At 41.5% G+C, this 24,850-nt stretch overlaps 3 protein-coding genes across 4 annotated transcripts; 1 reads left to right on the forward strand and 2 right to left on the reverse strand.

Moving 5' to 3' along the window:
• The first annotated feature begins 42 nt into the window (after positions 1–42).
• On the forward strand, positions 43–4,769 carry LOC110525811 (large ribosomal subunit protein eL6). Of its 2 annotated transcripts, none has more exons than XM_021606249.3 (7): positions 43–702; positions 1,607–1,756; positions 1,870–1,968; positions 2,210–2,353; positions 3,183–3,231; positions 3,467–3,651; positions 4,589–4,769. In XM_021606249.3, the coding sequence occupies exons 2-7, from the start codon at positions 1,607–1,609 to the stop codon at positions 4,739–4,741; spliced, it is 780 nt and encodes a 259-aa protein (XP_021461924.1). In that variant the 5' UTR covers positions 43–702; the 3' UTR covers positions 4,742–4,769. The 2 variants fall into 2 exon arrangements, with proteins under 2 accessions (XP_021461924.1, XP_090093840.1); XM_090237714.1 differs by having other exon boundaries at positions 694–804; positions 1,430–1,756.
• Positions 4,770–5,833: 1,064 nt separating this feature from the next.
• Positions 5,834–10,001, reverse strand: LOC110525812 (dynein light chain 1, cytoplasmic). Its single transcript, XM_021606250.3, has 3 exons — positions 9,844–10,001; positions 6,628–6,766; positions 5,834–6,214 (listed from the first exon to the last, which is right to left on the reverse strand). Exons 1-3 carry the CDS (start codon positions 9,963–9,965, stop codon positions 6,077–6,079), a joined length of 399 nt encoding a protein of 132 aa, XP_021461925.2. The 5' UTR covers positions 9,966–10,001; the 3' UTR covers positions 5,834–6,076.
• A 346-nt stretch (positions 10,002–10,347) lies between these two features.
• On the reverse strand, positions 10,348–17,440 carry LOC110525813 (DNA polymerase beta). The gene is made up of 14 exons (XM_021606251.3): positions 17,057–17,440; positions 16,494–16,551; positions 16,258–16,324; positions 16,006–16,080; positions 15,765–15,823; positions 15,563–15,612; positions 15,349–15,400; positions 15,141–15,195; positions 14,972–15,044; positions 14,722–14,792; positions 13,633–13,719; positions 13,268–13,335; positions 12,972–13,111; positions 10,348–11,283 (listed from the first exon to the last, which is right to left on the reverse strand). Exons 1-14 carry the CDS (start codon positions 17,115–17,117, stop codon positions 11,189–11,191), a joined length of 1,011 nt encoding a protein of 336 aa, XP_021461926.1. The 5' UTR covers positions 17,118–17,440; the 3' UTR covers positions 10,348–11,188.
• Between the last annotated feature and the right edge of the window lie 7,410 nt (positions 17,441–24,850).

Consider the following 24,850-nt stretch of genomic DNA (forward strand, 5'->3'; position numbering starts at 1 on the left):
AGGACGCAAAGCGGAGTCCCTGGATACAGCCCTTAGCCAGCTATATCCAGCAATAAGGCACGAGGGGGTGTGGTGTGGTATATGGCCAATATACCACGGCTAAGGGCTGTATCCAGGCACTCCGATTTGCGTCGTGCGTAAGAACAGCCCTTAGCCGTGGTATATTAGTCATATATCACAAACCCTCGAGGTGCCTTATTGCTATTATAAACTGGTTACCAACATAAATAGAGCAGTAAAAATAAATGTTTTGTCATACTCGCGATATACCACGGCTGTCAGCCAAGCAGCATTCATGTTTGATCCCTGAATGCTGATTGGCTGATATCAGACCGTATACCATGGGTATGACAAAACATGTATTTGTACTGCTCTAATTACGTTGGTAACCAGTTTATAATAGCAATAAGGTACCTTGGAGGTTTGTGGTATATGGCCAATATACTACGGCTAAGGGCTGTATCCAGGCACTAGGGCTTTGTGTCGTACATAAGATCAGCACTTAGCCGTGGTATATTGCTTAAATATTCGTGCCTTATTGCTTAAATATTTACTGATTACAAATTGTTGTATTTTATTGATTCTCTGAACTACAAGCCCCCAATATTTTTTGCGTCGTTTTTGCATCCTTACGTCGACGTGACATGCAACGTAGATATATACGTAACTTCCCCGGATGTCGGTCTTTTTTTCATAGCAAAGGTAAGATTGGTTTCTCCCCACCCAACTTCATAAAGAAAATCGGTGTTCATCTGTGCAAAATGGACTAAATAACCATTTCCCATTCGCATGGGAATGTTATTTGTATCCTAAGCAGTTAATATGTATGACAATTGTTGTGTTTTGTGTGGTGCCTTGTAAATAAATTGCTTTATGTTTCGGAAATGTAGGCCCACGGCTACATGCTAGCGCAACGCGTTGTAACTTGAGCAGATTTCACGTTTGACCAATATTATGTTTATGTACCCTGGTTTATACGTTAGTGGCTTGTCACCGGATATTACTTATCTATGTGTAATGGTATATTATAGAGAATTGCCGAAATAGTCAAAAGGTTAGCCAGCTAGATTGCTAGATGTAGCTACCGGCTAAGGTATAACGTCATGCGTGCGTGTTCACTCCCAGGTTTGAGGTGTTTTGGCCAACTCTGGCATATTGACAAGTCTGTCGTGCCTAACTAGTTAATTGACTGTTTAAAATGTCAGAGTTTTACCTGCACGCTGGCATTTATTTGTTTCTGTTATGCTAGCAAGTCGCAGATGTGATCTATCGAAATGTTTATGGCAAACTAACTACTTAATAACAATGGCTAAAAGGCCACCTCCCAGTATGGGGCCTGCTGGTTATATTGTATTGGAATATGACAAACTAGTACTTTGGTTACCTGTTATTGAATATCTGGAGCCACAAATGTGCTTAACTTAGTTAGCTATCTCTCCTGACCTATGACCTGCAACCTCTGAGCATCATACCATCAAAGGATCTAGCTAGCCAGTATGATCAGTTCATGATTCACCAGTAATGCATCCAGTGATTATATAAATATTGTTCTATAGTATTGTATCCATATGTTTTAACCCATTCGGGTCCCCTGGTCTGTCCCAAGATGGCAGAGGGAGACAAGAAGAAGGTGGCCAAGAAGGCTCATTGCAGCCGGAACCCTGTCCTGGCCAGGGGCATTGGTCGCTACTCCCGCACCGCCATGTACGCCCGCAGGGCCATGTACAAGAGAAAGACCAAGACCACTGAGACCAAGGTGAGAGAAGGGATGCACAGTCTGGGGAAAGCTGTCCCCTTGGTTCTCTACATTGGACCTGTTAGACTTCAAGTTTGTATGTGTATTGTACTGAAGTGTTTTGCTTGTTTCAGATTGAGAAGAAGATGAAGGTCAAGACTCCATCCACAATCACCAAGACTGTTGGTGGAGACAAGAATGGAGGCACTCGTGTTGTCAAGATACGTAAGATGGTGAGTCATTGGCTCAAACAGTTTCCTTAATTGTAGTTGGTGTCATGTTGCACATGGATCGATGCAATTGCTCTTGGATCGACAAAATTGTCTTGAGTTTTGCAGCGCACAATCATTCGGCAGATTAACTTTTCACCATTTCAATATACTGCAGTGAGGTCTAATTACGAGACATGGCTGGTGGTGTTAAATGGTTCTACACCTGTGAAGTAGTTTGATCCCCTGACTCTGTGCCCCCCAGCCCCGTTACTACCCCACAGAGGATGTGCCCCATAAGCTGAAGAACCATGGTAAGAAGCCTTTCAGCCAGCACAAGAGGAACCTGCGTGCCACCATCACCCCAGGAACCGTGCTTGTACTACTCACTGGGCGCCACCGTGGAAAGGTGAGATCACACACAGACTCGTGCGTGCACAAACGCATACATCACCTCTGAAACACTCATGCACCACCCCCTGGAAGAGTCCTTGTCCTGCTCACTGGACACTAGTGCAGGAAGGTGAACACTCGCATGGCTACACATGACACTGCCATCACTCATAAATATACATAGCTTGAGCATGCGAAAGCAAACTCAGTAGCATTTAGCTGTGCACACTATTCTAAACACCCTTGTTGCACTGCTACCCTCCTTAGAACTGTCCTTTGCTCTACATGCGATAAGCTGCACAATACTCCCACACTACCAACTCAGTTTCCTTTTTCCCACAATGAAAAACACACGTTCAAGCCTCACACAGGCATATTACAGTAGTGCCCACACATAGGACTGCGCCCACACACTGAATGCACGTAGCAGGGCCTGCTGCTATGGTTTCAGCTTTAAGTGCTGCTCAATTGGCAGAGGACACTCACAGCGTTGTATTGGAAGAACATAAATGTGTGAAGTGGAGAATTTCAAGTTGATAAACAATATCTGAACAGATTTGTTTGATTTATGTATGAGTTTCCCAATACATTTTTAAGTCAGTGGTCTAGTACAATTGTGTTATACTAGTGTTGTGGATATTTTTCTTACTGTAACAAGTAGATTGATCAGCTCTACATTCTAGTAGAAGGCCAGCTTGTTTGGTTTAGGCTATAGCACTATTACCATTGGTTTTACGAAGTCTTCATGGTTTTTCAGAACCAGGACTGGTTATCACTTCAGTAGCATGTACATGTGGTAGATGTTGCCCTGTGCAATGCAGTAACTGACTCTTCTCTCCCCTCAGCGTGTTGTGTTCCTGAAGCAGCTTTCCAGTGGTCTCCTGCTTGTAACTGGTAAGAACAACCAGTGCTTTGAAACATTCCTATTAATCAGTGAATTGGCCAAACAAGTGTTGCATAGAGTAGATCTGGTCGGAATGTCCAGTGAGATTTTATAGCTCACATTCACGTCTGTGCAGCTGCAGTACCCCGTTAGGTAGCCTTATCTTGATGTGAGGTTTGGAAAAGTATGCTGTTCTTGCGTTTTCAGTTGTAACTCAATCACCCTCTTGCTTTCTCCATCCTCTAGGTCCCCTGGCCCTGAACCGTGTTCCCCTGCGCCGGGCACACCAGAAGTTTGTCATTGCCACAGCAACCAAGGTTGACATCTCTGGCATGAAGATCCCCAAGACTCTGTCAGATGCCTACTTCAAGAAGAAGAGGCTGAGGAGACCCCGCCACCAGGAAGGAGAGATCTTTGACACAGAGAAAGAGGTCAACCCCACACTACTAGATATACACAAGCTATACACACTTCCAAACCCTCCTGGGATTTAGACTAGTGGGAGTGAGGAGTAATGGTTACTATTGAGTGCTGTTATTGGACAAGTAACATAAAAACCATGGTGCATTAATCCTACATTCCTTAGAATGTTATTTGGAGAATGCAGTCATTAATCACATTTCCATCCACTAGTTAAGTCATACCGTATATTTTAAAAAGGAATCATACAAAATCAGGACTGCTGTGAAAGGAAACAGGAAGTGTCGGCACAATTTTATAAATGCCAACATTTGTTCGAAATGGTGGATCATTTTGATGGTAAAATGATGCAAGCAATGGCACAAATATTTATATAATAACACATCGAAGAAAACTGAGTCACGCGTTGTCATGGTGTGTCGTCCTCCCACTGACTGTTAGGCTCCAGATAAATGTTGAGGGTCCTATTCTGGTGACACGATTGATGCTTGACAGCTGTCTGACACAAATATCCTCGCTCTTATCCATAATAATCTCGTGTTGTAGACTAACCTACCTGTATCTGTCTGTGAGCTGTTGGCTAGAGCGCAATTGTTTGGTAGAGTTGAAAATGCGATGGAAACACATTGAACATTACATTTCTTTCGGTACAGGAAAACTGAAGTGAAAAAGTAAATTTTGTGTACACTGTCACCACGCACTGATTTTTATCCGCTGCAATTCAGTTTGGTGGAAAGACTGCTGGTGGGGAAATGTGCATAATTTATGCATATTTTTTAATATTCACATTAATCTGTCCCAATTGGTTGGAAATCTTTCAATTGGGAGTAGGTATTTTGCTTAATATATGGTGAATAACGGTTCTTCCCTCTGGTTGTGGCTAGAAAAAATGCTTTTAACTGGGATGTCACAAGCTATCTGAAACTCTTACCTCTACCCCCGCTACAGAAGTACCAGTTGACAGTGCAGAGGAAGGAGGACCAGAAGGCTGTGGACTCTCAGCTTCTACCCCTCATTAAGAAGGTTCCCCAGCTGAAGGGCTACCTGCGATCCTCTTTCTGCCTCTCCAATGGGGTCTACCCTCACAAACTGGTTTTCTAAATGTGTTGTAATAAAGAGTACCACCACAGTCCTATCTCACCTTGTGATTGTGTGTAAATGGGCTGATTGAGTTTCAAATCCACAAAGCATTTGAGGACACTGTAGTTCAGTAGCTCCCCTGTAACTCAAACTCCTAATGGGCTTCTATTGCAGGCTGGGCTGTCAAAGGCATTCAGGACACATCAGGTGTTTGGTTGCTGCTATTGTATCGACAAATCAGTTTCCTATTGCCTCACATCCACCCCCTACACAGAATGAGTCTGTCTTCACTGACATTTAAGCTTTAAGCCATTCGGCTTGTATTTATGATGGAACAGTTTGGTAGGTTGTGCTAGACTAGTGATACAATGTTAGGAACAGTTGCATGAAAATGCTCAACATACAGCTGCTTTGACAGTAAGTTGCCATCTTTTGTTGTAGAAAGGGTGGCCATTTTTAGCATGAGCCAGACCATAGAATTATGATCCCTGGACCAGGTTTTTCTTCAAATAAAGGTCACTTTACTCTGGAAAACAGATGTACACCAGTCACTTGGCTGCATTGCCTACCCACAAGCAGTGGTCTAAAGTACTTTACAATTTTGCCTACATTTACTCCATGTACTTTTGGGTGTCAGGGGAAATGTGTTCCATTGACAAATTCACACTTAATATCCCTGGTCATCCCAACTGCTTCACTTAAAGTATCAAGTAAAAACCATTATATTTTAAACCAAGTACATTTGGACTCTCTTACTGTTTGGAGTCATTTTCTATTAAGGCATCTTTACTTTTCACCACTTCCCATAAGTCCTGTTTGCTGTTCTAGCTATAATTTACTCATGCCATCTAAAGGTGTGGCAATGTATGAATTATTTGGACGATTATCACCTTTTCATTGTGACCAATATTTACCCGGGCTAATGTAATTCATTTTCAAGTGGACTGATATATTTAAAGCCTTATCCCACACAGTTTCTGGTTATCAGGAGAAACCTGTTCCCCCTCCTTACAATCAGTGCTGTCATTCAATACATTTGGGTGATGGACCAAGATGCTTCATATTAAGTGAACACAAGTAGCTAAAATAAACTACAACAGGTAAACCCAGAAAGCCAAACGATATCGCTTTAATTTAAAATCAAATTAGTGACAATCTACTGCAATAGAAAACATAAATACAAGTGTTTCATTTCTCTCACATGGCCAGGTATTTTCTTTAAACAAAGAGGAACAAAATGGTAGAAAGCAGCACAGAAAGGCAGTTCCCGTTGACCAGGAATGAAAGAGCCTTTCTGTCGAGTCAGTCAATATTTAATGGTCAGTTGATGTTAAAGGGGCTGGGGCGGCTGGCTCCTCAGCCAGACTTGAAGAGCAGGATGGCCACCTGGCCCAAGTAGAAGTAGATGAAATGCTTGGTCTCATGGGTCACGTAGCTGCCAAAGTTCCTCCCTACAATGCAATGCCAGGTGGGGTTGTACTTCTTGTCAAACTCCTGGAAGGGGCAGAGACAGGAATGCATGATCAACAAGACAGCAGTGTTAATTTTTTACAATCCAGTGACCCTGCACCACTGTAGTAAATGTCATAGAATTTTACTTAGATTTATAGTTAACCAGTAAATCAGGTAGCTAACATTATTTAGAATGAAGGTCGGACTACTTGAACTCAATGTTATACCAAAGCCTGGGGATAACATCCCTTTCCCCATGTATGCAATTCAACCAATTGTTTGAGCATCGAACAATATTTTAGACAATCATAAAATATGGATAGCCACAGAATTAATCGATCCCCCCAGAGAGTAACTTTTGGCAAGAGTCACACTGCTCTGTATGGGGAATAGGCAGGGAGTCATTCAGCCACAGACCATGATAGTTATTGAATAGGTAAGTCTTGGGTGGGTACCTTCTTGATGTATGCGGCAATGTCTTTCTCGATGTTGTACTTCTCCAGAGCCTGCGTGGCACACTCCACTGCATCCTGCTGCATCTCCTCTGACATGTCGGCATTTTTTATGACTGCTTTTCTGTCAGACATGGTTGCCCTAGGAAACCAAAACATCACGGTATTAACCAACAAGGACAGACTGATAGGGTTCAACCTGGGCTCACCCAGCATTTTAAACGCTATTCACTAAACACTTCTAGAAAGAACTTGGCGTATTAAGACTCATCATCCACTAGCTAACATCTTCAGATCAGAGCTTAACACACCAAGCAGTAGCCAGAATAGATTCCGAACCCTACGCTTCCTTACTGGGGCCAGCAAGACACCGCAGAGCAGGTGCAGGATATGGCTCGGAAAACATACCTCAACCCAGGGGTGAGAAATGAGGTGTACTCCGAATTGTCCCATCATCCCAACTGTTACACAGAAGATAAAAACGACTGCTAGAGTAGCATTCATTCAATCTTCTCGGTATAACAGTGAATTGGACAAATCGGAGTACAACGCATTTCGCATCCCTGGATTGAGGTACGTTTTCCGAGCCATGTTTTGAGCCAGCTCCGCGGTGTCTTAATCTAAACATGCAGCCTGTCCAAACCTAGCACAGCTGTAAGCAAGCGTAGGGTCGGAATCCATTCTGGCTAACCAACCGTGGCTTACTGCTGTGCAAATACCAGTTAAATAATGACTGGCACATGGCATGGCAACCGCGCTCTGTGTAGTTTCTATGGATACACTTCTAATATGAGGAGGAAGGGGAGCTCCGGACCCTTAGTGTCCGAAATTAATTTAGCCATTCATTGTAGTAAATGCGATCTGTATAGTTTATATATTTTCGAGATCTCACTTCTGGATTATTCATTAATAAAATGTCAGATTTAATCAACAAATACAATAGTAAATTGAAATAAGGTTACAAGTACAAGACTACACATCTGGCTGTGTCGGCAAAGCAATGATATATTTCGCTACTGTTGTCTTACGACATTTGCCTCAAAACAGTCATGACTATTCAACAAAACAATACATAATTGTAAAGTTTCTTTCCAGGTAATTTCTTAATTACATGATTTTTGAAGTTGAGGGTGCAGTATTTATGAAGTTTGACAATGAGAATGAAAACTAGCATAGTCCAGCAAGCCAGCTAGTTTAGCCAGGGAAAACGAGCGCAGGCGTAGCGCACATGTGATCAGTAGCCTAATCAGGAGCTGGTGGCAAAAAGTTTGATTAAACAATTCAGAGTCTAAAACGAATAAATCAGATGACACACACTATAAAAATAGTTTGTCCTCAGTTGCAACACTCACTACCGAGTTCAAACTTGCCTCTGGAAGCAACATCAGCAAAATAACAGTTCCTCGGGGGCTTCATGAAATGGGTTTCCATGGCCGAGCAGCCACACACAAGCCTAAGATCAACACGCGCAAAGCCAAGCGTCGGCTGGGGTTGGTGGAAACGCGTTCTCTGGAGTGATTAATCACGCTTCACTATCTGGGTTTGGCACATGCAAGGAGAACCCTACCTGCCCCCAATGCATAGTGCCTACTGTAAAGTTTGGTGGAGGAGCAGTAATGTTCTAGTGCTTTTTCATGGTTCGGGCTAGGCCCCTTAATTCCAGTGAAGAGAAATCTTATTGCTACAGCATACAATTACATTTTAAACGATTCTGTGTATCCAATTTTGAGGCAACAGTTTGAGGAAGGCCCTTTCCTGTTTCAGCATGTCAATGTCCCTGATCACAAAGCGTGGTCCAACCCCATCAAACACCTTTGGGATGAATTAGAACGCCGACTGCGAGCCAGGTCTAAATCGCCCAACATCAATGCCAGACCTTTCTAACGCTCATGCCTGAATGGAAGCAAGTCCCCGCAGCAATGTTCCAACATCTAGTGGAAAGCCTTCCCAGAGGAGTGGAGGCTGTTAAAGCAACAAAAGGGGACCAACTCCATATTAATGCCCATGATTTTGGAATAAGATGATAGACAAGCAGGTGTCCACATACTTTTGGTCTGTTGTGTATTTAATTAAGGAGAGCAAATCTATATACAATCTCAAAATCAGCTGTTACTCTCAATCATAAAACGATGTTTGAGTGTACCCTGAATACAGAAAATTAATGGTGAAATTGCATCCGGACACGGTAGACTCCACCTCACCACTACTTATGTGTAGCTAGAATTCTCATCTTCTCCAATCTATTCAAGTTGTCAAGCAACATTTTTGTTATTTTGAACAAAACAAAAACCATAACTCACCATTTCCCCAAATTAGTCAAGTTAAAATTAGCATAATAACTTAACATTGCTGTTTGCAGCTTGCAAAGTGTTTCATTTAAATTCGTAAGACAGATGCTATCATAAAATTAGGAATTACAATACTAGACATAGGCTTTAACTGTCTTATGATGGGCTAAAAGCCATTTTGGTCAGGGAGTTGCACATGGCAGGTATATGTTCATGCAGTTAGCAAGTTGGGACATTTTCGCGTTTCCGAGATCCAACTAGCATGTGAAAGCAGCATTGGACAAGTTGTAAAATAATGCAACAAGTACTGATGTTGTATCATAATAAACACACCTTTCTAAGAAAATAAATGTATCCATTTATGGTCTGTTGATATAGATAGACAACGTGTAGATATAAAACCTGCATGATTTTTCTATTAACTTACAATATTTTAGGTTGAAACATTTTATTACACAATTTATATCGCATGCTTTACTTTTATTTTCCTGCATGAGTAAAAGCAGGAGGATTATGCCTCTGCCATTCATTCCAATTAGACTGGTTTTGATTTCTCCCTGACCAATATGGCTGCCATTTTTTCACCACATTCTGGAACTTTTTGGGTTCACATTGCCCCTCTAGTAATTTAATAGGATCTCCATGGGTGCCACCTTGCAAACAAGTCATTAATGATATTATGTTAGATGTCGTAATGTAACTTGATATCTGGCTAGCAATCTAACATGAACTAGCTAGCTACCGTTAGTAGACTAACGTTAGCTTGTAGAAGATTAATTAATGACGCCTGTTGTGTGCCACTCAGACGCAAATAGCTAACGTTAGCGGGTTCAACTGTACTTATCAACTCAGATCGCAAATTATTCTTAGACCACCTACACTAATTTAAAAAATGAAGGAGAGCTCATAATAGCCTAACAATTTTTTTTACCTTATTTTCCAACGCCGGTTGTCTCTGCTATATGGACGCTTGATTTCACAGCTACAACTCCCGCTAAGTGGTGGACAAAAAGTAATGTGGGTGTGTAACTGACAGAAGACACGATCGCACATATCTCCTATTGGCTAACCGTTATGCACACGGTGTAGTTATTGGTCAATCTCTCGCAGCTTTTGCTGGCATTTCTTGCTGCATTTTATTTCAGCCCATCATGCTTTGCGGTTCAAACGTCGTTGGTTTCCGTGGCAACCGCTGTGTAATTGTAAACAACATTAGCAAAGACAGTACTATTAGACTTCTGCTAATGCTTAGCAGTACACAGTCAAAGTTAAAGAGAATACTTCTTTTTTTTAATTACTCATAAAAACACAAAATAAATAGTTATCTGTTAACTAGCAGTATCAATTCACCTTTCTCGAAAATCTTCAGTTTTTTTTTTGGGGGGGGGGGGCGGGGGGAGATTCCATAAGGGTAGTTACAGGCCATCTCGACATGTTTATGTGCACCATTTATTCCCTAGAAATCATGCGGATAGAGCTCAATTACAGTGTTACATTTCCACCCATAAAAATTAATTAAAAAAATCTAGAGAGAAAATGGACTCCAACTGCTCATGGGTACGTCTGGTTCTAAAAAGACAGAACAATATGTAACATAATATCCATTCATCACTCCAAAGTGTCTTCATCTTGGAAGTAACTTCATCTCAAAAGCATGATACATGTCTCCCAGACATAATACATATAAAACTTGACAGTGAGTGAAGGAAACAACAATGTACAAAGATGCTACAGCAGTGACTAGTCAGGCATACTAAAAGATCTGGTATTGTCCTAACACTAGCCCAATGCTTTAGCCTGGTAGATAGTCTGTTTCTGCAGTCAAGGTAACATTGTTGCCTAGCTAGCCAAACAAGATAGTGACAAAGCAGTAACAGACTGCATTGCTGTTCGATACACAAATTATTTTAGCACAATACAAATATATTTGGATGATTCTGCTGAGTGACAGCAATGTAAACAAATAATTCTGTCTTGGCATTGTCAGAGGGTATAAATCTCTGGTGATGTCGTCAAAAAAAAAAAAACAGATCACGCATATCACAAGAGTTAGAGTGTTTGCAAGTATATTTTAACTATACATGTTCTGTCAATCTGTTGGAGAAACCTCAGAACAACTTAAAAAAAGACCAACAAGGTTGTGCTATTTTTCCCTCCTGGAAAAACACACCAAAATCAAAAGAAACCCTAAGACACATAGATAAAAACAAACATACACAATTTCAGCCTTGTTGGCAGTTAAATCATGTGGGGATAAAAAGTGTCTTTCATCCCTTTCACTCGCTGCGTTCTTTAGGCTCTCTGTATTTCCATTGGATGTAGTCAAAGATATCCTTCTCACTGTCCACCATCAGAGGTTCCCCGGCCATACCTACAACCACAGAAACACAGACATGAACTAACCTTGCTGTTTAAACTGACTTTACACAGTTGGCTAACCCAACTGTGACGGTGAGATGGATACATTGCTGAATTTCAGGAAATAAGATACAGGTGCCTAATAAATATATATATTTTTAAAATCAACCTCCAGACACTTTGATCTGAAGGATTTATTACATGCCGTCCGAAAGTATTCACTGGCCTACACACAATACCCCATAACGTCAAAGTGGAATTATGTTTTTTGGAAATTTTACATATGAAATAAAAATGAAAATCTGAAATGTCTTGGGTCAATAAGTATTCAACCCCTTTGTTATTGCAAGCCTAAATAAGTTCAGGAGTAAAAATGTGCTTAACAAGTCACTATTACACGTCGCGTGCAATAGTGTTTAACATGATTTTTTGAATGACTACCTCATCTCTGTACCCCACACATACAAATATGTGGAAGGTCACTCAGTCGAGCAGTACATTTCAAACACCAATTCAACCACAAAGACCAGGAGGTTTACAATACCTGGCAAAGAAGGGCACCTATTGGTAGATGGGTAAAAATAAAAAAAGCAGACATTGAATATATCCCCTTGAGCATGGTGAAGTTATAAATGACACCTTGGATGGTGTATCAATACACCCAGTCACTACAAAGATACTGGCGCCCTTCCTTAGTAAGTTGCCGGAGAGGAAGGAAACTGCTCAGGGATTTCACCATGAGGCCAATGGTGAGTTAAATGGCTGTGATAGGAAAAAACTGAGGATGGTTCAACAACATAGTAGTCACTACCCAAAACACTAACCTAAATGACAGAGTAAAAAGAAGGGGGCCTGTACATAATACAAATATTCCAAAACATGCATCCGGTTTGCAGAAAGACACACACACACAAAAGTCTACAATAACACTAAAAAACTGCAAAAAATGTGTCTAAGAAATGAACGCTTTGTACTCAGAACATAGTTATGTTTGGATCAAATCCAACATCACGGCGTACACCACTTCATATTTTCAAGCATGGTGGTGATTGCATCATGTTATTGGTGTGCTTTTCATCATTTCCAACAGACACTGGGAGACAAATTCACCTTGCAGCAGGGAATAACCTAAAACACAAGGCAAAATACTGTATATACTGGAGTTGCTTACCAAGATGACATTGAATGTTCCGGAGTGGCCTAGTTAAAGTTGCCAAAAAAAAAGTTTTTTTAATTGTCTTGAAAATATTTAACAAGACTTGAAAATGGCTATCTAGCAATGATCAACATCCAACTTGAGAGAGCTTTAAGAATTTAAAAAAAGAATAATGTGCAAACATTGTTCAATCCAGGTGTATAAAGCTCATGAAGACTTACCCAGAAAGACTCAGAACCATCTTTGGCAGCAATTACAGCTCTAACATGTATTGACTCAGGGATGTGAATATTTATGGAAATGAGATATTTATGCATTTCACTCTGTATTCACCGAGGTCCATAGGGCCGCACAATTGTTTTTAAAGATTTCCTCACCGTCAAAATGTGTATATATTTCCCCCCCAAAATGATTTTGATTATATCTAGATTACATTTTTTTAAACTAAAAACGTGAGTCACATTTAATCGGCTCGTGGGCCCATATGTTTGACACCCTGGTCTAGGAATAGGGGCAAGGGTATATGATATTTCAGCGTGACTCACCAGTGACCCCCACTGGACGGATGGTATACTCGTTGAGGGTGAAGCCTTTCTCCAGAGCGTGAGTTCTCATGTTCTTATTGAAGATGTCACTGCCAGTGAAATACAGCACACCACAGTAATACTGGTCCTTAGGAATTAACCTGCCGTGAGATAAGGGAAATTGTATCTGTTATAGCAAGGTGAAGGAAAAGATAATCAAATGTCGTTGAAAGTGCTCTATCTGACCATCCTCCAGGCAACAGAGTCATAAGAACCATGTGATTAGGTGTGTATGTGGAGGGTAACTAGCTACCCACCTGATATCAATGCGTCTGTGAAGATATTCCTCCTCGTCTTCATCCTTCTGCTGCAGCTGGCAGACTCCCTAGAAACATATTAATGACCATGTGGTAGAGGGGTAGGACACTTTTATAGCTAAATAAAGACTGAATAGATAAACTTTCTGACTGATGAAACTAATTCTGCTGACAGACCTCCTAGAGAGAGAGCAACAACCACATAAATAACCACTGAGCCATCTGCTTGACTGGTTGCTTCCGATTTAGTAAAGTACAGACCCTCTCTGCACAAAATACATCACCAATGACAACATAAAACATCTTAGTTACTAGACAGATTAAGCAACATTCCTTGCAGCTTGCTAGCCACAAAATGTCCTCACCATGTATTTGGTGTCTCCTTTGGACAGAGTGTCTGTAATGAACCCAATGGATTCAAAATGCTCCACCACGGCATGGAGAAGTTTGGGCTGGAAGAGGAAGAGCAAATAATTATGTTATGAGTATATGCAAGTCATAAGAGTTATCTTCTGTTGAATGCAATGATGTTGGAACATTGCTGCGGGAACTTGCTGCCATTCAGCAACAAGAGCATTAGTGAGGTTGGGCGATTAGGCCTGGCACGCAGACGGCATTCCAATTCATCCCAAAGGTGTTAGATGGGGTTAAGGTCAGGGCTCTGTCCCGGCCAGTCAAGTTCTTCCACACCGATCTCAACAAACCATTTCTGTATGGACCTCACTTTGTGCACGGGGGCATTGTCATGCCGAAACAGGAAAGGCCCTTCCCAAACTGTTGCCACAAAGTTGGAAGCACAGAATCGTCTAGAATGTCATTGTATGCTGTAATGTTAAGATTTCCCTTCACTGGAACTAAGGGGCCTAGAACGAACCTTGAAAAACACCCCCAGACCATTATTCCTCCTCCACCAAACTCTGCATTCTCCTGGCATCTGCCAAAACTTTTTAATCAACTACTCATCACATTTTATGCACTACAGTGCTAGCAAACTGTAGCTTATGCTTTCAGTACTAGATTCATTCTCTGATCCTTTGATTGGGTGGACAACACGTCAGTTCATGCTGCAAGAGCTCTAATAGGTTGGAGGATGTCCTCCAGAAGTTGTCATAATTACTGTGTAAGTCTATGGAAGAGGGTGAGAACCATGAGCATCCTAAATTTTGTACTGAAGTCAATGTACCCAGAGGAGGGCGGAAGCTAGCTGTCCTCCGTCTAAACACCATGGTTCTACCCTACAGAGTGCTGTTGAAGCTACTGCAAAACAGTGTGTTTAATCAATTATTTGGTGACCTGAATATATTTTGTATAGTTCTTTCTAAAAAAGGATACATTTTTAAATGTTTCATTGTTTTTATGAAATTCACTGAGGAGGATGGTCCTCCCCTGTGTAATATATATTAATTCAATACAGTGCCAAAGTAGCAGTTGGCATTGTGGAGTTTGGTGGTTACCTGTTTCTCATCCACAGAGGTGTAGTTTGGGTGGGTCAGTAAGATATCAATATCCCCACTGGATTCAGCACCTGCAGGAGGGAATGCAGGAACAGTTAAATAATGAAGAAATGACCTAAAACAATAATCACATGCATAAAAATCTGTCTTCCCAGTGCAATCACTTCCTTGATACAACATGACAATTGCAAATATAAACACCACACACAGTTAGTAATAGTAAAAACCACAGAGTACATGGTGGACTCACCTCTCCTGTAGCTTCCACAGATTGTCCCAATGTACTCAGTATCCACCAACTCCAGCTCCTGCAGAATGAGAGTCTGGACAAACACACAAGAAGCATAAGACAGAGGTAAGAGTAAATACATGCCATTCTAACCACTTTTAAAAAAATCTATCCGAATTCTCTCTCTCACCTCCATCTTCGTCATCTCAGATCGTGGAATCCTCTTCTCAAACTCCTCAAAGTACCTACAGCGGGCACAGGGCAGCACCACCAAGCATGCAAAGGAAACTTACATTGGAATGTATGAGTCACCAACCAATGATGCACATACAACATCAGCAAAACACTTACATTGGTGCATGCAGACTGAGACACTGACATAGGAAATTCATACTTACTTGAGTCCAATCTGCTGATGATGATTGAGCTTGTGTTCGATTTTCTTCAGATCTAAAAGCACAACAGTGTTAATGTAGTCTAATAACAATTGAAGTTACTTTTGAAATTGTATGGCATTCCTACATATACTCAACCCTTCACCATATGCACTGCAGGCTACTCTGGTATCTTCTTCTAAATGTAAAAAAAAAATGCTTTAAAAGCTGAGCAAACCTTCCAGAGTCTTCACTCCCTCATCAAAGAACTTTCTGGCAGCAGCAGGACTAGCGGAGGAGAAAGAAAGAGTTAACTGCTCAGGTGTCTTAAATAAGGGCTGGAACAAAATCATGCAGAATGGTAGCTCTCCACGAAAAGGGTTTGCCACCCAGGGGCTAGGGTCAGGGATTGGGTTTAACAAACCATGCAGAAGACATACCCAATACCAGTGACTCTGGTAAGGAAATTGATGGAGGAGCTGGTGTCATCATTACGAATCTGGGAAGATAAACACAATCCATTAGCCTGCATCAAACTGAGTGAAATTAATAATATAATCATCATCTTTAAAAAGGTTATTTGTGCATTTTGTATTGTGGTCACAGGGGACAAAGAAGTGACAGGCTGCAGAGTTCACTGTCCTTGCATTAAGTTTCACATGTCATCCCTCAAACACTTACCTTTTCTAACTTCTTAAGTGTTCCTGTTTGTAAAAACTCATCGATCTTCTTAGCAATCTCTTTTCCAACGCCATCCTATTTAAAATAGATGAACACAATAGAAAGTATAATGATAATATTGTTATAGTAAGTCACTGGTGAGCATTGGCTGTCATCAGATGAGCTTTCAAGTCAATCAACTACAGTCAACCACCGCTATAACAGCACTGTACTGTCTGTGACATCTTTCTCTCTCATCACTTATGTCCTCACCAGTTTCTTGGCCTCTTCCCCATTTTTGATCTTCTGGGGGTACTTTGAGATCACTGAAGCTGCTTTCCTGAAGAACAGTGGCACAACACAAAGTTATTTCCAGTAAATGAGGGAGTAAACGGGGCGTAAATAAAAAATATATATGTTCGTATGACCATGACTGAATGAGCCACTTAAACAGATGTCTGTTGTAAAGGGACACTCACATCCCTCACTACACTACTCCCATCTCATACCTGTAGGCATTGTACTTGTGTATAGCTCTGTTGACATTCCTCTCATAGTTGGCCAATTCTGGGAGAAAGAAACAGATACAAAAGCACACTCACTCACAGGCTTCGCATATGGAAGAAACAAACTCTAACAGAATATTGGAGAGATTAACAGGCTATTAACCACGAGCATCACAAATGCTCACATTCTACCTCACCAATGACAGGCTGTGTAAAGTAGATTTTTTAAATGTGTGACGAGTTTGACACAGCCTCCATCCTCCATCCTCATCATCATCATCATCATCATCACACACACACACACACACACACACACACACACACACACACACACACTTACACTTACAAGGACGACGGGGTTAGATTTTAAAGATTGAACTAATAGCTAAATCTAGCTACCATACAACTAGCAAGTTTGCATTCGTGTTTCATTGCGAGCTAGTAAAAAGCTATCAATATTAAGTTGCGATGTTTGGTTGCAAATGAAGATAGCTAGCTAGCTAAACTATCTATTATGTGCTAGCCAGCTGTCGTTAGCTAGCTAGCCTTCAAGTATCTTGGCTTACCGGTAAGAAAGTCTGTTATTCCCTCGTTTGGGGATTCCTGTGGCGCTTTCCTTTTACTCATCTCTGTATTCAAGCTTTTCCAAAATTATATTGTATTCTTATTTTACGTGCTTGCAAGTAGTGTAGCTAACACTGCCTTTCTTCTGCTGCTTCTTCTTCTTCTGATGGTTTTACCGCGGACTACAACCCCCAAATTAGTATTGCTGCCACCAAGTGGACGGTTGAAAAACCAAAACAAGGTAAAAGAAGAAAATCCATACCCACCCAAATAAAATAGTACATTGACAAAAACAAAACAAAACTCCCACTTCTTCCTTCTTTCAAATCTCGATATCACCCTTCTCAGGCTCTAGGGCTGCTCTGCCAAGAAATATTGCCGAATCCACAATATCTATCTTCCTGGACCTTCTCTCCACCTTGGCAGTGCTATTAATCACCATAGCTATAAAGGCCTCAAAGTCCACCTTCTTAACCTTTAACATGTCAGGGTCCTGCTGGTGAAACACATATGCTGCAGCCAGCAGTGAAGGCCTATCCACCACCATTCAAACCCTAAACCCTTTTGACAGCTGCTGCATATGAAATGCTCTGGACAGCACTGACTTTGGACACCTCATTCTCTTTAACCCTTGTCGGGTAATTGAAATATGTTGCTTTTTGGTTCCAACCACATTTGCAATATGTCACATGAGCAAAAGCTTTACAATGATCACACTGCATTGGTCTTTGGATAAATGCTCTGACTCTGTAGTTTATATACCCCAACTGCACTTGAGTAGAAAGAGTATAAAAAAACAAAAGAACATATAGACTTAACTTTTTCACTATTCACCATACGATTCATCTGACGTGCATCAATCACTCCATGAATATTTTTAATCTCTTCAAAATCAACTTCCCACGAGATGTCAGATATAACCCCCTTGAGGGGTGCCCTGTTCGAAAGAAACACACGACACTTCAAACTTATCAAATTGGGTGAGACGCAACAAACGTTCCTTCTGATCCGCAGAAGCACAAAAAAATCAAACCCAGCACTCTCTCCACCAGTTTGGATATCTCAAATGATTTCTTTAAGATTGGTCATCTGCTCAGCTGCTCCTCATTAACAAACCATACTCCTACTAGATATGAAGGGACATTCTAATTACCGTGACTAAAGGCCATATGGAATTTGACCGCCATCATGACTCGTGACCACCATAACAGCCCTAGTCAAGTCTGGAGGAAACCTGGCACCATCCCTACGGTGAAGCATGGTGGTGGCAGCATCATGCTGTGGGGATGTTTTTCAGCAGTAGGGACTGGGAGACTAGTCAGTATCGAGGGAAGGATGAACGGAGCACAGTACAGATAGATCCTTGATAAAAACCTACTTATTTTTTAATTTGCCCCTACTTCCCTCTCCCCTAGTTAGGTGACTTGGTGGAAAACATTTCAAATTCAATATAGTGTATCGGCCATTCAACCAGTCACTCTGATCTTAATTCCAACCCTCAGATGTCCACAGTCTAATCCATCTTTCCAAATTAACTACCATTTTACCATTTCCCTTTGCAATACATCCATCTATTTTACTGTGATGTCTTACGAGGGTCTTGAACCTCTTGTACCATTTCTTCTGAGATTGCATAAATACTTTACAAATAGTTTTTGTCACATGCGCCAAATACATCAGGTGCTAGACCTTACTGCCCTTAACCAACAATGCAGTTCAAGAAATAGTTAAGAAAATATTTACTAAATAAACGAAAGTAACACATTTTTTTTTTTAAAACAACAAAATAACAATAACTTGCCTATATACAGGGGTACCGGTACCGAGTCAATATGCGGGAGGAACAGGTTAGTCGAGGTAATTTGTGCATAGATAATAAACAGCGAGTAGCAGCAGTGTAAAAACAAAGGGGGAGGGTGGTAGAAGCTGTTAAGGAACCTTTTGTTCCTAGACATGGCGCTCCGGTACCGCTTGCTGTGCGGTCGCAGAGAGAACAGTCTATGACTTGGGTGGCTGGAGTCTTTGACAATTTTTTTGTCCTTCTGACATCGCCTAGTATATACACTACCGTTCAAAAGTTTGGGATCATTTCGAAATGTCCTTGTTTTTTAAAGATAGATAAAAATCAATTAAAATAACATCAAATTGATCAGAACTACAGTGTAGACATTGTTCATGTTGTAAATGACTATTGTAGCTGGAAACTGATTTTTAAATAAAATATTTACATAGGCGTACAGAGTCTCACTATCAGCAACCATCACTCCTGTGTTCCAATGGCATATTGTGTTAGCTAATCCAAGTTTATCTGTTTAAAAGGCTAATTGATCATTAGAAAACCCTTTGCAATTATATTAGCACAGCTGAAAACTGTTGTTCTGATTAAAGAAGCAATAAAACTGGCCTTCTTTTAGACTAGTTGAGTATCTGGAGCATCAGCATTTGTGGGTTCGATTACAGGCTCAAAATGGCCAGAAACAAAGTACTTTCTTCTGAAACTCATCAGTCTATTCTTGTTCTGAGAAATGAAGGCTATTCCATGTGAGAAATTGACAAGAAACTGAAGATCTCGTACAACGCTGTGTACTACTTCCTTCACAGAACTGCGCAAACTGGCTCTAACCAGAATAGAAAGAGTGGAAGGCCCCGGTGCACAACTGAGCAAGAGGACAAATACATTCGTGTCTAGTTTGAGAAACAGACGCCTCACAAGTCCTCAACTGGCAGCTTCATTAAATAGTACCCCCAAAACACCAGTCTCAACGTCAACAGTGAAGAGGCGACTCCGGTATGCTGGCCTTCTAGGCAGAGTTGCAAAGAAGAAGCCATATCTCAGACTGGCCAATACATCTGAAAGATTAAGATGGGCAAAAGAACACAAACGCTGGACAGAGAAACTCTGCCTAGAAGGCCAGCATCCCGGAGTCGCCTCTTCACTGTTGACTAAGATCGAATCGTACTAGACCGGCTCTGACGCTCATCGGATGTGGCAGGGCTTACAAACTATTACAGACTACAAAGGGAAGCAAAGCCAAGAGCTGCCCAGTGACACAAGTTTACCAGACGAGCTAAACTACTTCTACGCTCGCTTCAAGGCAAATAACACTGAAACATGCATGAGAGCACCAGCTGTTCCGGAAGACTGTGTGATCACGCTTTCCGCAACCTATGTGAGTAAGACCTTTAAACAGGTCAACATTCACAAGGCCGCAGGGCCAGACGGATTACCAGGAGCATGTGTACTGCGAGCATGCGCTGACCAACTGGCAAGTGTCTTCACTGACATTTTCAGCCTGTAGCCATGAAGTGCTTGAAAGGCTTGTCATGGCTCACATCAACACCATTATCCCAGAAACCCTAGACCCACTCCAATTTGCATACCGCCCCAACAGATCCACAGATGATGCAATCTCTATTGCACTCTACACTGCCCTTTCCCACCTGGACAAAAGGAACACCTATGTGAGAATGCTATTCATTGACTACAGCTCAGTGTTCAACACCATAGTGCCCTCAAAGCTCATCAATAAGCTAAGGACCCTGGGACCAAACACCTCCCTCTGCAACTGTATCCTGGACTTCCTGACGTCCGGATGTGATACAGTGGTGCCTCTTGCACTGAGATGCAGTGCCTTAGACCACTGCGTCACTCAGGAGCAAAGTGGAGTGCGATACAGTAGAGTTTAATTCAGTAGAGTACAGTACAGTTTAGGTCAGTAGAATAGGGTACATTTGAGTAAAGTAAGTAGGGTACAATACATTATACTGGGCTGTACTGTACTGTGCTTTTCTTTACTGTATTCAACTGTACTGTGCTGTATTGTGCTGTCCAAACTTGTGAAACATAGATGTCTATGATTGTTTCAGATTTGGTCCGGTCCAAATCTGAACCAATCATAGACGTCTCTATGTTTGGGCCAAATATAGGCTGGACCGGACTGAACCAAACATAGATGTCTATAATTGCCTCATATTTGGTCCGGACAGGCCTTGATTTGGTCCAAACATGGAGACGAATCAAAGCCGGTCCACACCAAAAAAAGTCAGGACCAAATGCTCAGTGAGAGGCATAAGAGAAATAATTTAAATGTGTTTATGGTAAAATACCTACTCTCTTTGAGTGACTGCAGGGTCTCCTGTCTCTCCCTCTCCGGCATCAGGGTGTGGCCAGATTAAATGGATGGATCAGGAATGTTCCTACTCTTCTCCTCTGCCACTGCTTCTTCCACTCCTCAAAGCTGATAGACAGAGGAAGAGAGAGAATGAATAATAGTGTCAGAAAAGAGTAAGCTTTGTTAACCGTGAGGCAGAATTATTGAAAAAGTTAATTTGATACTTCCAGTGACTTACACTTTTGAATGCAAGAGAGAGACCCATTTTTAAATAACAGAGGAGCATACTGTATATTGGTTCAGTGTACTCACTACTGAGGCACCTGTCCCTTGACTGCACTGGGCACAGGCTGGCTGTTCTTCAGATTGGTCAATGACTGGGAGCGACAGAGAACTGTCTTCCCTGCAGCCTGTTTGTTGTGGCTCACAAAGTCTACCGTCCTGCCCTGCACCTGTGTTGGGAAAATTATGATTAAATGACTGAACAAATCATTTTAAATGGAACTGTAACTAAGCAAACTTCTACTCTGTTTTATTATATCTGATTAACAATATGAGTTCATAAGAAGGGATTGTGTGACACGGACAAGGAGTAATTAAAGTTAATGAACCCCATTCCAACTAGGAAGAAATAAATGGTTTGTGGATTAAGTAAACAGATAAGGTAGTTAACCTATGGTTGAACCGACGAAACTGAGCTCTGGGGTGTTTTAGATAAGGAAGTGAGTGCATTCCTAGGTTTTCTGTTAATTAGAACTGTCAGCTAAGTGGTGATCGATAATGTTGAGGGGCCAAAAGTTACCTGGGAGTGTGTTAGTAAGTTAGAATTAACTTTTAACCACACTTTGTCCCGGTCGAGAGGAGGGGATTCTGTTAAGCAATGAAATGACGTCATGTTATTGTATATAAACTGTTGCTTGTGGTAATGTGGCAGCGCGCTCCGAGAATAAATTCTGTTACCTATTATTGAAATGGCTGGTCTCCGTCTATTTTATGAAAACAAGAATCTTACAAAATCTCATAAAATAGATTAAGGGTTTTCAATTAATGAAGACACATTGGCATAATTAAATTACAGTAACAACCTGAAACTGGATGTACTGGATATATTCATTCATTAAGCATGCATTTGGGCTCATCATCAATCAATCAAATGTATTTTATAAAACCCTTTTTACATCAGTTGTCACAGTGGCTTAACAGGTACACAGCCTAAAACCCCAAAGTGCAAGTAATGCACATGTAGAAGCACAATGGCAAGGAAAAACTCCCTACAAGGCAGGAACCTAGGAAGAAACGTAAAGAGGAACCAGACTCAGAGGGGTGGCCAGTCCTCTTCTGGCTGTGCCGGGTGGAGATTTAAGAGTACATGTGGCCATTTAAGATCGCCATCCCAGACGTTTATAAATGACCAGCAAGGCAAATAATAACTGTGGTTGCTGTAGAGGGTGCAACAGTTCAATAACTTAGGAGTTAATGTCAGTTGGCTTTTCATAACCAGGCATTCTGAGAATCAAGGTCAAAACAGTAGGTCAGAGAGAGAGAGACATTTATGTTCAACATGGTCCTTAGCGGAAACAGACAGAGTACACAAGAGATGCTCAGCCACATTTGGAGGAAAATGTAAGTTGAATAATATGCATCTCTTTGTTATCAAAAACCTTCAGCTGTGGAGGTAGATATGCCAATACACAGCTAATATCCTCATTGGAGGAATACATGTTTACATTTGAGCTGGAGTCAAAGTTCATCCATTCGTTCAATCAGAGGCTATTTTAAGGTGCCTATCTCACCTGTAAACCCTGGTTCCTTGTATGGTTTTGGGTGGCTTGACGAAGTGAGGGGGGATCTCCCTCACCCGATGTACGTTCTCTTTTCCGTAGTCACACACCAGCTGCTCTGTGGGACAAACCGAGATTATATAGAATGTGAGAGAGGTACCACAGTCTGTTTAACCTTTTGAATATATTTTCCTGTATATTAAACAACAGCCTTGCATATAATGTACTACAATGAGATAAAGTCTAACTATTCAGGGCCCCTGTCACCCCTCTCTGGCCCCTCTCCAGGATGTGTGTGGCGTTAGGGCTAATTCATTGGTGCTGAGGGATACGTGTGCTGTAGCAGCCTGAGTACAACACAGGGTCCGGGGTAAGGGGACCAGAGAGAAAGGCTGGACTCCCATCAGCGTTCCCCTCCAGACGACCCCTAGCTGGGATAAGACTCACCCACAGAAGGATAGGAGTGTAAGGAAGACAATGAACAGTAAGACACTGGGTGACATGTTGTACCAACAATTATTGGGATTTTTAAAAGGTGTACATGTTAGCTATCTTACCAGAGACAGGACGTTTGTAGTATTTGGGGAAAAAGGAGTGCTCTGGGGGTATGGGCCCAGATATCATGGAGGGACCCTCACACATCACTGAACATCTATTGAAACAGAGACCAATACAGACATTCTAAATTGGGTTAGCTAGCTAGCTAGAGGTTTTTCCACTGAGTTCAGATTTCAGAAAGTAACGTTATGTCGGTAAAAAAGTAGCTAGCTTGCTAGCCAGTTAGAAGAAAACACTCCGACTATGACCTGCTGTTAGAGAAAATGTGGTTGTTAGCTCTTAAACGTTAAGTCCGCTATTTAGCACTACGGTGTTGAACACTAAGCTGTAGTCGGTGAACAGCATTCTCACATACAGTTGAAGTTGGAAGTTTACATACACCTTAGCCAAATACATTTAAACTCAGTTTAACAATTCCTGACATTTAATCCGGGTAAAAATTCCCTGTTTTAGGTCAGTAAGGATCACCACTTTATTTTAAGAATGTGAAATGTCAGAATAATAGTAGAGAGAAGGATTTATTTCAGCTTTTATTTCTTTAATCACATTCCCACTGGGTCAGAAGTTTACATACATTCAATTAGTATTTAGTAGCATTGCTTTTAAATTGTTTAACTTGGGTCAAACATTTCGAGTAGCCTTCCACAAGCTTCCCACAATAAATCTGGTCAATTTTCGCCATTCCTCCTGACAGAGCTGCTGTAACTGAGTCAGGTTTGTAGGCCTCCTTGCTCGCACACGTTTTTTCAGTTCTGCCCACAAATCTTCTATGGGATTGAGGTCAGGGCTTTGTGATGGCCACTCCAATACCTTGACTTTGTTGTCCTTAAGCCATTTTGCTACAACTTTGGAAGTATGCTTGGGGTATTGTCCATTTGGAAGACCCGTTTGCAACCAAGCTTTAACTTCCTGATTGATGTCTTGAGATGTTGCTTCAATATATCCACATAATTTCCCTCCCTCTTGATGCCATCTATTTTGTGAAGTGCACCAGTCCCTCCTGCAGCAAAGCACCCCCACAACATGATGCTGCCACCCCCGTGCTTCACGGTTGGGATGGCGTTCTTTGGCTTGCAAGTCTCCCCCTTTTCCCTCCAAACATAACAATGGTCATTATGGCCAAACAGTTCTATTTTTGTTTCTTCAGACCAGAGAACATTTCTCCAAAAGTACGATCTTTGTCTCCATGTGCAGTTGAAAACCGTACTCTGGCTTTTTTATGGTGGTTTTGGAGGAGTGGATTCTTCCTTGCTGAGGGGCCTTTCAGGTTATGTCGATATAGGACTCGTTTTACTGTGGATATAGATACTTTTGTACCTGTTTCCTCCAGCATCTTCACAAGGTC

This window comes from Oncorhynchus mykiss, chromosome 6, assembly GCF_057628025.1.
Source record: "Oncorhynchus mykiss isolate SJ-2025 chromosome 6, ASM5762802v1, whole genome shotgun sequence".
In the NCBI taxonomy this organism is placed as follows: domain Eukaryota; kingdom Metazoa; phylum Chordata; class Actinopteri; order Salmoniformes; family Salmonidae; genus Oncorhynchus; species Oncorhynchus mykiss.